A 13930-nucleotide genomic window follows, 5' to 3' on the forward strand; every position below is an offset into this window, starting at 1 on the left:
TTTAAGTATACACATGATAAAAGCTGAAAAAGTTAATAAATACTTTATATGACACATTCAGAACCCAAATGAAATCTGCTACAGAAATATATGGATCCAATCGTGCCCTTTTCCTACCCTCAAACCACAATCTAAAAGATAAAGTTTCAGTTAAGGACACAACTATAAAATGGGACTGCAAATGAGTAGGAGGGACACATTTCACCCACTCAATCAAGTACGTCTAATTGAAAAAACAAAACAAAACAAAACAATCCTGAAGCAAGATAAAATACTGGCAGCACAAGGGGAGAAGGTAGAGACATCTGAGTTGACACTATACTCTCTCTGTCAGTATAAGAATTAAGGTTTCCCTAAAAGGTAACTTAACTTTATGGCTCATTAACATATTTATATAGCACGTAGAAGGTCACAAAAGATAGATTCAATCTGCACTTTTAAGATCACAAGATATTCATTTCAGTCCTGGTATTAGCAGGGTTATGTACCAAATGAAGTTCAAAGGGGAGTAAAATTGGCTGGAGGGATATGACTCCCTACCATATAAACGTCGTTAAAGAAAATGGAAAGACTAAAAGTCACAACAAAAGATAGCTGTCTTCAAACTACAAAGCAATAATACTAAAAAGAAAAATCAGACTTATCTTTTTGGTCCTAGGGAGTAAATAAGAATGTCTGAATGCAAATATCAAAGACAGATACATACAAAAATAGGAAGAAAAAAATTAATAGTGACATCTATTCAAAGATGAAATGTGTTATTTCAGAAGGCAGCTGAGTTTAACAGGCTAAATCAGCTCTGTTTGTTAGAAATATAAGACAAGTCATATATGCAATTTTAAATTTTCTAGAAGCCAAATTTTAAAAAGTAAAAACAAACAAGTAAACTCAATTGGATGGCATCACCAATGGACATGAGTCTGAGCAAACTCCAGGAGATAGTGAAGGACATGGAAGTCTGGTGTGCTGCAGTCTATAATGTCACAAAGAGTCAGACAAAACTTAGCAACTGAACAACAAAAACTCCATTGTGATAATAAATTTTTTCTTTAACTCAATATATCTAAGACATTATTTCCACATGTAATCAATATAAAAATGAATTAGATATTTTATATTCTTTAAGTCTTTGCAAAATCCTCTGTGCATTTTACACTTATACCAAATGTCAATTCAGACTAGCAATATTTCAAGTGCTCAACAGCCATATATGCTTGTGACTATAATACTAGTCAGAGTTACAGTCACAGGCATGTTGCAGGGGGAATTAAGAGTATTATTTGCATAATTAGGTTAAATGCAATACATCTTCCAATCCTGAGATCTTGTGAAAATAGAAGGATGAAAAAAACAAGTTTTAATAACATAGGAAAAATTTTTAAGGATTAACTTTGGTCCATTTTAATCAGTCACTACTGTACCTTGTGTACTCATGATATATATGCATTCTGTACATAACATAGTTTTAGCAAAGAGTTCAAATTATTTCCAGCATATACCTCTCAAGCCAGCTTCTAAAAGATTTTAAAGCCATTTCCTGGCAAAATATTGAATCCCATGACTTATAAAATGTTCAGCTGATATTCATCTTAACATTACTTGCCTAATAATTTTTTGGTAGGTAGAAACAAAGAATTTATTATCTGATTTTTAAAAAAAAATTTCTATAGCTATTACACCACCATACACAGGAAAACAGAAATTCAATTCCTGTTACAGGCCAAACTGCATACACCCAAAACTCTTATGATGAAGCCCTAATCCAAATGTAACTGTATCTGGGAGACAGGGCCTTAAGGGGGGTAACTAAGGTTAAAGGAGGTCATAAGAGTAGGGCCCATCATGTGGAGCCAGTATCCTTACAAGAAGAGGAAGACACACTGGAGATAACCCTTTCTCCTCTAGAGGCTGCACAAAGGCCACGTGAGGACACAGACAGAAGGTGGCCATATGTAATTCAGGAAGACCCTTCTCAGATACCAAATCTGCTAGCACCTTAATAATGGACTTCCAGCCTCCAGAACTGTGAGAAAACAAATGTCTGTTGTTTAAGCCACCTCATCTGTGGTTTTCTTTAATGGCAGTCCTAGCAGACTAATAAAGTTCTAAGAAAATACTAGTTAAAAAATTGTACTGCAAACTAAATTACATTACTGCTGAAATTATTAATTTATTATGATAAATGTTGCTATATGTTTATAAATTTACTCTACAACAGAAGATTTGAAAAGCCTGCCTTGTAGAGCTACTGAAGCAGCCAAAGTAATCTGAAACCTCAAAACAGAAAATTCTAACTTTTTCCATAACCTAGGTCTGTTAATTTATTCCATTATAAAAATAATGGTCTCTCTTTCAGCCATCTTGGACCCTGTGGAGGCCTGCTGGGAACAGGACTTCTAAAACAACAAATATGTCTGGAAGGCTGTGGCCCAAGGCCACTTTTGCTGGCTATAAGCGGGGTCTATGGAACCAAGAGGGCAGCTCTCCTGAAAATTGAAGGTATATATGCTTGAGATGAAACTGAATTCTATCTAGGCAAGAGACGTACTTATGTATACAAAGCAAAGAATAACACGGTAACTCTTGGCAGCAAACCTAACAAAACCAGAGTAATCTGGGGAAAGACAACCCATGCTCAGGTAAACAGTGGCATGCTTTGTGCCAAATTCCGAAGCAGCCTTCTTGCTAAGGCCGCTGGACACAGACTCTGTGATGCTGTACCCTTTGAGGATTTAAACTCATTGAAAAGCAAATAAATAAAAGTATGGATTTGTTCTCTTGTGTTTCTGCCAACCACACACACACACACACAACACACACACACACAACATTCTACTCAAGAGCAGTACTATACGTAGTAATGCCAGAGATCAGTAAAGGGCTCAGAAAAGCATGCTACCCATCACAATACTGCAACTAACTACGCCCCCAACAATATTTGTAATATTAGCATAAACAGTAACTGAAAATATATTTTTACAAATTGACAACGCTGTTACCTACTAGGAGAGTAGTCTTCAAGGAGTTTAAGTTAGGAAAAGGATCAAAGATGGGAAAAGCTTCCCAGAATGAGTAGTTTTGAGGTGGGCCTTCGTTAACCGATGGATGTGACTTCAAGATAGGCAAGAACAGCATAAGCAAAGAAAGAATACAAAACATGATTTGATCTAAATAGAAGGAAAAAGCCAAGCAAAGAGACCCTAAAATGACTACCCAAGTTTTTAATTAAAAAATATATAAGATAATCGTACATCAGTAAGAGTCCCCATTCACCTCAAGTTTTGCTTTTCAAGGTTTCAGCTACCAGCTGTTAACTGCGGTCTGAAAATATTAAATGAAAATTCCAGAAATAAGCAATTCATCAGTTTTAAATTGTGTGTTGTTCTGAATAGCATGATGACATCTCACACCTTCCTGTGCTGTCCTGCTCTGTCCAGCCTGTGATGTGATTCATCACTTAGCCTTCTCAGTATAATCAGATCACCCGTTGTAATATTGCAATGCTTGTGTTCAAGTAACCCTCACTTCATAATTTTACTTAATAATGGGCCCCAAAGAACAAGAGTTGGAATTCTGGCAATTTGCATATATGAAAGAGAAGCTATAAAGTACTTCCCATAAACGAAAAGTGAAGGTCTTGATTTAATAAGGAAAAAGAAATTGTAGCTTAAAAGGAATCTTCTATCCATGAAATTGAAAAAGAGGAAAAAAAATTTATGCTACGTTTGCTGATACACTTCAAACTGCAAAGTTACAGCAACAGTGCCTGATAAATGGAAAAGGAAAAGTCATAGTGCAAGATAAATGGAAAAGTCAGGATGGAAAAGGCATTAAATCTATGGGTGGAAGACATGTACATAAAACATGTTACAAATGATGGCAACAGGTCACACCAGAAAGCATGGAGCCTGTATGACAACTTTAGCAAGCAAGGGATCCCCTAAAATGACACCAAGCCATTTACTCCAATATGAAATGGTTACACAGACTCAAGAATAGATTTCAACTGAAAAATGTAAAAATTGTTGGAGAGGCTGAGTCTGCCAATGAAGAAGCCACTGCCACATTTCTGGCAGAGTTGAACTTGAGAGAGAGACCACATTTTTATAACAACCTTTATTACAGTATATTGTTACAACTGTTTTGCTTTATTATTAGCTATTGTTGTCCATCTCTTACTGTGTCTAACTTATAAGTTTACCTTTATCCTAAGTATGTATGTATAGAAAAAAAACAGTACAGACAGGGTTCAGTATTACTATCTGTGGTTTCAAGCATCCACTGGGGACCTTGTACTATATCCTCCATAGATAAGGGTGTTCAGTTCAGTTCAGTTCTGTCGCTCAGTCGTGTACGACTCTTTGCGACCCCATGAATCGCAGCACACCAGGCCTCCCTGTCCAACACCAACTCCCGGAGTTCACTCAGACCCACATCCCTCGAGTCAGTGATGCCATCCAGCCATCTCATCCTCTGTCGTCCCCTTCTCCTCCTGCCCCCAATCCCTCCCAGCATCAGAGTCTTTTCCAATGAGTCAATTCTTCGCATAAGGTGCCCAAAGTACTGGAGTTTCAGCTTTAGCATCATTCCTTCCAAAGAAATCCCAGGGCTGATCTCCTTCAGAATGGACGGGTTGGATCTCCCTGCAGTCCAAGGGACTCTCAAGAGTCTTCTCCAACACCACAGCCCAAAAGGATCAATTCTTTGGTGCTCAGCCTTCTTCACAGTCCAACTCTCACATCCATACATGACCACTGGCAAAACCATAGCCTTGACTAGATAGACCTTAGTCGGCAAAGTAATGTCTCTGCTTTTGAATATGCTATCCAGGTTGGTCATAACTTTTCTTCCAAGGAGTAAGTGTCTTTTAATTTCATGGCTGCAATCACCATCTGCAGTGATTTTGTGTGGACCACTGTAAAAATATAGGTAGAAATCTGAAATCTAGTATCTGCTGTAACTTGGAGCTATACTCTGGATTGGTAAGCTACATAACCTTTCTGAGCCTTAGACTGGGACAATGTACTTATGAGGTTATCATAAGATATATATGAAATACTTGAAATATTTGGCACTTCAGATACAATAAGCACAATAAACGACAGTTGTTACAGTGGTTGTGCAATAGACAACAGCTATTATCAAGGCCTCTGGACTGTTATCTTGCAGTTAAATGATTTCCAAACCTGGCTATAATCAGAAACATCTGGGAAGCTTGATAAAAACAAATACCTAGGTCCTAAGCCTAGAAGTAGGGAATTAGAATGTTCTGGTAGGGCCTAGGAAATAAGTTTTTTTTTTTTTTTTAAACAAGGACCTTAGAAGGCTATATTATAAATAGATATTTAAAGTTCTACAATAGGTCGATTATTTTATGAAAGTAATATTTTAGTACAATAATCTGTATTATAGATTCATTAAATGAAATGAGAACAGTCTTTTATTAATAAGCACTGGAATCTCCTAGCCCTACCCAAAACCCTTCAACATAATTTCAAGTAAAAGGTGTCTCCATCAAGCATAAAACTTTTCCCTTTTCACTTGTTCCTAGCCAGTACTAATGTTGACGGCATATTTATCTCACAACATTGTACATGCATGTTTTTGGTATTATCTTTGCACTTCCTCCATGTTCACCAAATACTTAAGTTTCAAAAGGATAGAGGCTGCAACTTTTCAGCAAGTCTACGATTATTTCAAACTTTCAGAAATGTAAAAAAAGGAACAACATCTGTGTAATTATCTTTTTAACAGCACAGCACCATGATCAAACACAAACAAGTATTTTTGGTGGGTCTACTTGCCAAATTGCTGGGAGAAATATCAACAACCTCAGGTACACAGATGACATCACTCTAGTGGCAGAAAGTGAAAAAGAACTAAAGAGTCTCTTGATGAGGGTTAAAGAGGAGAATGAAAATGCTGCTGTGAAATTCAATATTAAAAAAAACTAAGATCTGGCTGATTCATGTTGATGTTTGATAGAAAACAACAAAATTCTGTAAAGCGATTATCATTCAATTAAAAATAGATAAATTTAAAAAAAAAAACCTAAGATCATGGTATATGGTCCTATCACTCCATGGCAAATATAAGAGGAAAAAGTGGAAGCAGGGACAGATTTGATTTTGTGGGCTCCGAAATCACTGCGGATGGTGAATGCAGCCATGAAATTAAGATCCTTGCTCCTTGGAAAGAATGCTATGACAAACCTAGACAGCGTATTAAAAAGCAGAGACATCACTTTGCCGACAAAGGTCCACATAGTCAAAGCTATGATTTTTCCAGTAGACATGCATGGATGTGAGAGTTGGACAATAAGAAGGCTGAGCACCAAAGAACTGATGCTTTTGAACTGTGGTGCTGGAGAAGACTCTTGAGAGTTCCCTGGATTGCAAGATCAAACCAGTCAGTCCTAAAGGAAATCAATCGCTGAGTGGTTCCTATTGGAAGGACTGTTGCTGAAGCTGAAGCTCCAATACTTTGGCCAGTTGATGCGAATAGTCAACTCTTTGGAAAAGACCCTGATACTGGGAAAGATTGAAGGCAAAAGGAGAAAGGGGCAGCAGAAGATGAGATAGTTAGACAGCACCACCAACTCAATGGACATGAATTTGAGCAAACTCTGAGAGAGAGAGAACAGAGGAGCCTGGTGTGCTGCACAGTCCATGAGGTTGCAGAGTTGGACACAACTTAAAGACTAAAAAACAATAACTTACCAGATAAGTCATTCTAGTTATTTTTTAGGCTCATACCTGAATTAAGCAACTGGTTAAGTAACTCTTACTTTTCTGTATTAGATCAACTTTTATATTCTAATACAAAACATGACAGGATTGACTACAGTTCTAAGATTGGGGCTTCCCTGGTGGCTCAGTTAATAAAGAATCTGCCTGCAGTGCAGGAGACCCAGGTTTGACCCCTGGGTAGGGAAGATCCCCTAGAAAAGGAAATGGCAACAATTTCATTCTTTCATGCCAAGTTCTCATGTTTACTCAATTTGCCCTTCTCAGCAATCAGAAAACAGACTACAAGTTGTACTCAGAGCAAATTTGGTTTTGCAAATTATACTTTGAGTATGTATTTTGGTTTCCTTAGTTGTTTTCTATTTGCACATTATTTGATACATCCATAAAACAAAAATCATTTCTACTTAAATGTCTTCCCTTTTCACTCAGCTGTCAGAATATATTGTACAAAATATAGCTGGGAATTAACTTCCCAGAATACTTCTCGCTGGCATCCATCTTGGCTGAGCAATGGGAGGGCCACCAGGAAGGACCCTTCAGTCAGAATGACTGGCCAAAGACAATCTGGAAACTAATTCCATCACCATAAAACCTGAGACTGACAGCCAGGAAGCAGAGCAGTTCTCCTGGGGTTCCTTACCCTACTGCTCTCCACCTGGGCGCCCTTTTCCAGTAAAGTCTCTTGCTTTGTCAGCACGTGTGTCCTCAGACCATTCATTTCCGAGTGTTAGACAAGAGCCCACTCTTGGGGCCTGGAAGGGGTTCCCTTTCCTGCAACAAAAGCACTAGCGAAGGCAGAAATGAAATACAAGCTGTAAGTTCAGAGCTGCCTCTAGGGAACTATCGCATTGTGTTTCCAAACCTGACACTGCTTCCATCTTGCTGTCATGCCTGACCTGTTAAGTCACCATATCTGGGCTGCCATGTTTTTTTTTTTTTTTTTTAATTAAAAAAACAAACAAAAACAGAATGTAGCTGGGAATTAAAAAGGAAATCTAACCCAATACTTAACAGAGAGCAGAACTTCAATAAAGAAATGAACCAGGAAATGATGACTGAGCAGCTAAAATACAAAGATTATTAACAGCAAGCTGAACAGCTACAAACTTCAAGGACAGGAGAAGTTAGGTACATTCCTGAGAGCACAAAAATGTGAAAAACTATGTATAATTTAAAAACAAAATGACTCTCATGTTGCATTATTTAATAGTTCCACATATAAGTCATAGCACAAAACCAAATATTCCTGACAGTGATTTTAACAAGTTCAGTATATTCTTATGAAAGTAGAGAAGCTAACTGGATTATACATAACAAATGTCTTTCTCCAATAATATGAAAAATATAAATTAAAAACAAGTTTAAGATACTAAACTAACAAATGCCCTAGGAAAATAATTGGGGAAGGCAGAGGAGGCTTAACGATAACTCTTTTCATACTATTTATAGTTCTAAAATAATGAAACTGAACATCTTGAAATAATAAAATGGCTAGACAATTAGAATATCAATATTAGAAACACCATATACATACTTAAAATAACCTATATATAGATTAATACACCAGGGTTGAGAACCACTAACCACTAATATACCACTAATTACAACCATGAAAAAAAGTATGTAATTAAGAAAACAAATCAAACTTTTTTTTTTTTTTTTAAGGCTAGTCAAGTGAAGCAGTGGGAGTGGAGAAGGAACAAAGAAATCTGTCAATTAATTGTAAGCACCACTGCACTCGGACCAGCCTCAAATCAAACTTCAGTGACTGAAATATTAATAATTTAGTGGCTTTTTTCCCCTCTTGGTTAATGTATTTAATCATCAAAGAACTAAATATACCTATTAAACTTTTTAAAATTAAAAATGGTTTAAAATGTTGATGCTTTAAGGTAAGACTAGTTGCTGAAAAAAATTTTCATTGTATAGACCCAAAAACATGTAACAAATGACGTAGTACCCTAGTCATTATAATAGAATAACCAGAAAGCACTAAGATTGCTATGAAGATTTTGCCTCCTCTTGCACAAATAATTACCTCACTCAAAATACTTCTAGTATTTTCGAAAACTGATTGACAATATATACCAAAATCTTCCTCAAAAAAGGAAGAACTCTGATTATAATCTGAATGAACAATTTAAACATATAAGAATAAAAAAATGTCACTCATATAAAGAAATACTAGCAGTTTGAAACAGCTACTGCTTTGAAAGTACCAGTAAAAATTTTTAATAACTAGACATTTTAGTACTATTTAAGAAATTATTAACCTCAGTCTCTACTATGCTCACTTAGCGGTCCCACAGGCCTCTCAATTTCATGTTTTAAATTACCTATTCAAGAAATGATACCTACTCCTCTCTATCCAAGGGACTCGCAAGAGTTTTCTCCAGCATCACAATTTGGAAGCAACAATTCTTCGGTGCACAGACTTCCTTATGGTCCAACTCTTACATCCACACAGGACTACTAGAAAAACCACAACTTCGACTATATGGACCCTTGTCAATAAAGTGATATCTCTGCTTTTTAATATGCTGTCTAGGTTTGTCGTAGTTTTTCTTCCAAGGAGCAAGAGTCTTTAAATTTCATGGCTGCAGTCACCACCCACAATGATTTTGGAGCCCAAGAAAATAAAGTCTGTCACTGTTTCCACTTTCCCATCTATTTATTTGCCATGAAGTGATGGGACCAGATGCCATGATCTTAGTTTTTTGAATTATGAATTTTAAGCCTTTTTCACTTTCATCATGAGGCTCTTTTGTTCCTCTTCACTTTCTCTCATTAGAGGGGTATCATCTGCATATCTGAGGTTGTTGATATTTCTCCTGGCAATCTTGATTCCAGCCAGGCATTTTGCACGATGTACTCTGCATGCAAGTTAAATAAGCAGGGTGACAACATACAGACTTGACATACCCATTTTCCAATTTTGAACTCATCTGTCATTCTATAACTGGTTTTAACTGTTGCTTATTAACCTGCAAATAGGTTTCTTGGGAGACAGGTAAGGTGGTCTGCTATTCCCATCTCTTAAGAATTTTCCAGTATCCACACAAAGAATTCAGCATAATCAATGAAGCAAAAGCAGATGTTTTTCTAGAATTCCCTTGCTTTTCTAAGACCCAATGAACGCTGGCAATTTGATCTCTGGTTCCTTGGGCTTTTCTAAGCCCAGCTTGTACATCTGGAATTTCTCCATTCAGGTACTGCTGAATACTAGCTTGAAGGATTTTGAGAATTACCTTGCTAACATGTGAAATGAGCACTAGCTATGTAGGTGATTCTGATTTCTAAGTTTGAGAAATACCAAGTGGCAGGAGTTCTAGGAGGAAGAATTATGAGCCAGATGTTTAACAAAGACTTTTTTTCTTCTCCATCTGCTATAATCTTTCAAGGGTTCTTCATCACCTAGTATGGTGGTTCTCAAATTGGCTCTCCCAGGTGACATTTGGCAATGTCTGGAGACATTTTTTTTCATTGTCATCACTGGAGAGGATGAACTGCTACTGGTATCTAGTTAGTAGAGGCCAGGGATGCTGGTCAACATTGTACAATGCACAAGACAGTCCACTCCTTCCAAATTAAAAACGCCAAACTGCACTCTTGTCCAGCCTGAGAAACATGATCTGAGCCCCATCTCAAATGAAGCTATCAAAAGTACTTAGTTGTGGCCCCAGAGGTAAACAAAACAATAGAATTAACAAATCTTCAGGAAAGTCAATTTTTAATCCCACACTGGTGAGGAAGAAGGAGGGGGGGATTGTCTTTTTATTGTATATGGGTCTTCCCTGGTGGCTCAGATGGTAACGAGTCTGCTTGCAATGCAGGAGACTCAGGTTCAGTCTCTGGGTTTGGAAGATCCCCTGGAGAAGGAAAATGGCAACCCACTCCAGTATTCCTGCATGGAGAATCCCATGGACAGAGGAGCCTGGCGTAAAACTGTCCATGGAGTCACAAAAGAGTTGGACACGTCTGAGCGAGTTTCATTTGTATAAAAGTCAAACAAACACAGATAAAATGGCAAATGTCACAGGAATATCTAAAATAAATGTCACATAAATACCTAAAATACACTTCAGAATAATGTAAGCAAGATTAGGCTTACTCCCAACCTCAGGGGATACTTATGTACTCTCCTCAATCTGCAAAGTACTTCTGAAATTAAAAAACATTGCTTAAAATAAAATACACAAACTTCAGGACAGGCATGACCTCATCTTTAAACTACTGTCACTAAGATTTTTAGGTCTATTTGTTACTGCACCATGATTTAACCCAGAACTATTCGAAGTATAGTCTATAGAGGAACCAGGCTGATTGTTCAATGGTTTACACCAGAGAAGTACAAATGTAGAACACAGAAATGAAAATTTTTATACCAGAATAACTTTATGTCTACTGGATCTTTAAAAATTGGGGCTTGTAGTTTTGCCTTTTAAAATTTCATCTGCATTAGTAAAAATAACTTGCAATAACTTGTACTTTACAATTGTGTCAGTCAATAGTGAATTGGAAATTTAAAAAAATAAAATAAAAAAACACCATTCATCTGTTTGAGCAGTAGTAACCTAAACCTATCATTGACTGATACATCTAGTAAGTGGCAAAGCCAGGATTTGACTGCATGTCTGTCTGACACCAAAGTCTTTTTTCTTAGTCCTTATACTATATTTCTGTTATTATTAATACTTTGAACTCAAATCCCTATCTGTAATCCCTGTCTCTGTAGAGATACACTGCACCAAGTATGAATTACAAGGATCTTTTGTGTGTCTCACCTAAGGCCTTCAACGCTGAATGCTAACCAAGCTGCCATTTTGGTCCCTTTTACCCAAGCTCATGCTCAAAATCTGGCTCTCCACATCTTCCATAATGCAAAAGGACAAGACCAAAAACATTTTTTTCTCCTCAAAGTCAAGAGCAGAGACATTTAATGATATACTACTATCTTCTTTTGTGACCCACCCTGCTTTCTATATAACTGTGGGAGATGACCTCCTCTCAAGGAAAAGTAGATCTCAGATCTTTCTAACCACACCAGCTACATAAAGTACACAATAAATGAATCAAAAGTAAGACTTAATTTCATTTAGTCTTACACCCTCACACTAAGACCTCTATCATAAAGTTTAAAGATCTTCAACTTCACCAATCCATACTGCACATCTCCCTAAGTATTTTTACAAACTTTTTTGATCACAGTTCTCAATTAAAAAAAAAAGTTATATCTCAACACAATATACAATACTTACACAACAAAATTTACCACTCCAAATTTTTACAATGTACTGCTATTTTTTATTTCTTTACTACTTTGTAAAGTATTGGTAGAAATCCACGAAACTGATTTGAACATCCACTTGTCTCAACTCACAGTCTGCAAAACACTGCTGTGGAGACCAAATGTAGGTCTACATTTAACAGTGTGCTCTCATCTGGCAAGCCTAACCTATAATCACACTACCTTAAAATTCTACTCCTCAAAAACACATTTTTTTCCTACATCAGTTTCATTGTGCAATAGATCTTGTCATTTAGAGTCCAAACTCTGTACAGAAAAATAAAAGTTTTGTCTCAAAATTTAGTAAAATGTATAAATGTTAAATTAAGTTTCTACTTCTAATCAACAACTGAAGCTAATAGTTTAAGCTAATAGTTTATTAGCTTAAAATGTGAAACATGCTCTCAGCTGATAATTAGATAATAACACTCTACTGGCAAATACAAGAATAGAGTCTATAATGAATACATATACCATCAATTTATAACAAGTCTGAAACCAACTTACTCAACCCACTATCTTCACACCAAGTGGTCTACTCATCTGACGACTCCCTATTATTGAGATCTTGGAAATCTAACTCTTCCTCCTTATCATTTTTTGTTGCTGTTTAGTCACTAATCCATGTCCAACTCTTTTGCAACCCCATGGACTGTAGCCTGCCAGGCTCCTCTTTCCATGGAATTTCCCAGGCAAGAATACTGGAGTGGATTGCCATTTCCTTCTCCTGGGGATATTCCTGACCCTGGGATCGAACCCTCCTCTTCCCTATCTCAGGTGGATTCTTTACCATGTGAATTGTCACTTTTAACCCTCTACAACTGCTCTAGGGTCTTTCAGGGGTCCTATCTTGTCTCAGAACAGCTCAAAAGTCCTGACATAGTTATTTAAGATTATTTCTTTGGGAAAATATGCAAATCCAAAGAATCAATTATATAACAAAGTTTTGAAACAAGCTATCGGTAACTGATATGTATCTGATACATAAATTACCTTTTCTGTAGTTATGTATCGAGTATCTCGAAATCAAAATTAGAAACCAGACACTTTTACTTTACACAATTGTAATAGTTTCTGCAAATTAAAATCTACTTGCCATAAACACAAAATAAAATTTTCAGTTATGAGCTTCAATTCTGTGAGCCTAAGAGCACGTGATATTTTTAATAACTGTATTGAGAAGTCCTGGCTCCGTCATGCTGTCCAAACACAGAAGGACACAATACTACCATACAACCATCTACGGAGCTTCCACATTTATTTCATAGTTCCACTCAATCCAATCTCCTCTAGCCCCACCCACTGAACAGCTGGGTGGGATGAAAGATTGTTTCCTGCCCCCGTTGCCCCCTCCTCCCCGCTCCTTCCCCTGCTATTTGGAGGAATAAGAGATAAAAGAAGCATTAACTAGATTCGTAATTGTTTATACACTGCTAAGGCAGTATCCTTAAGTGATCAGGATTTCATAAACTTCATCTCTACCTGTGCACCTAATGCCAAAAAACTTCCCTTCTAAACTTGCTTATAAACAAGTTTTTATAAAGGGTAGGGAATTGACTTTACTCATCACCTTAATAAATACATAAAATGCTTTAGAATCTAGATTACCTGTTGATTTCGATTACCAAGGGTACTCAGAAAAATATCCTTCCATTTCATCAAAGTAACAACACCAAGAGAAACCACAGTTGAACTAGAACAATAAAGTCGCAAGAATAAACTAATTCAGTATCTAAACAAACACCTGGACCTCACAACCCAGATATGAAACAGTGTACTCTCAAAATGTAACTCAGCAAATGGAAATGTGTTAGAAAAATTTCAGTTGCTATTTCCTACTATATGCACAGTATGAAATGGAAGTCGGGAGTGGAAAATGTGAATGAAATGGCCT

At 36.8% G+C, this 13930-nt stretch overlaps 1 protein-coding gene and 1 pseudogene across 5 annotated transcripts in view; one reads left to right on the forward strand and one right to left on the reverse strand.

Moving 5' to 3' along the window:
- SEPTIN7 (septin 7) overlaps nt 1–13930 on the reverse strand; it is a 104356-nt gene that overhangs the window by 87137 nt on the left and 3289 nt on the right. For 2 of the 5 annotated variants that reach the window (XM_040260194.1, XM_040260192.1), the window contains exon 2: nt 8949–8953. The exons of 1 other annotated variant lie outside the window; for it this stretch is intronic. In XM_040260194.1, coding sequence (XP_040116128.1) covers nt 8949–8953 — 5 coding nt within the window. Of the gene's footprint in view, nt 1–8948; nt 8954–13344; nt 13347–13930 lie in introns of all 5 variants that reach the window. 2 more of the 5 variants (XM_040260195.1, XM_040260193.1) reach the window with 1 other exon arrangement.
- Nucleotides 2229–2736, forward strand: LOC120877799 (annotated as a pseudogene).

The sequence above is a fragment of the Oryx dammah genome, unplaced genomic scaffold, assembly GCF_014754425.2.
Source record: "Oryx dammah isolate SB20612 unplaced genomic scaffold, SCBI_Odam_1.1 HiC_scaffold_18, whole genome shotgun sequence".
NCBI lineage: Eukaryota > Metazoa > Chordata > Mammalia > Artiodactyla > Bovidae > Oryx > Oryx dammah.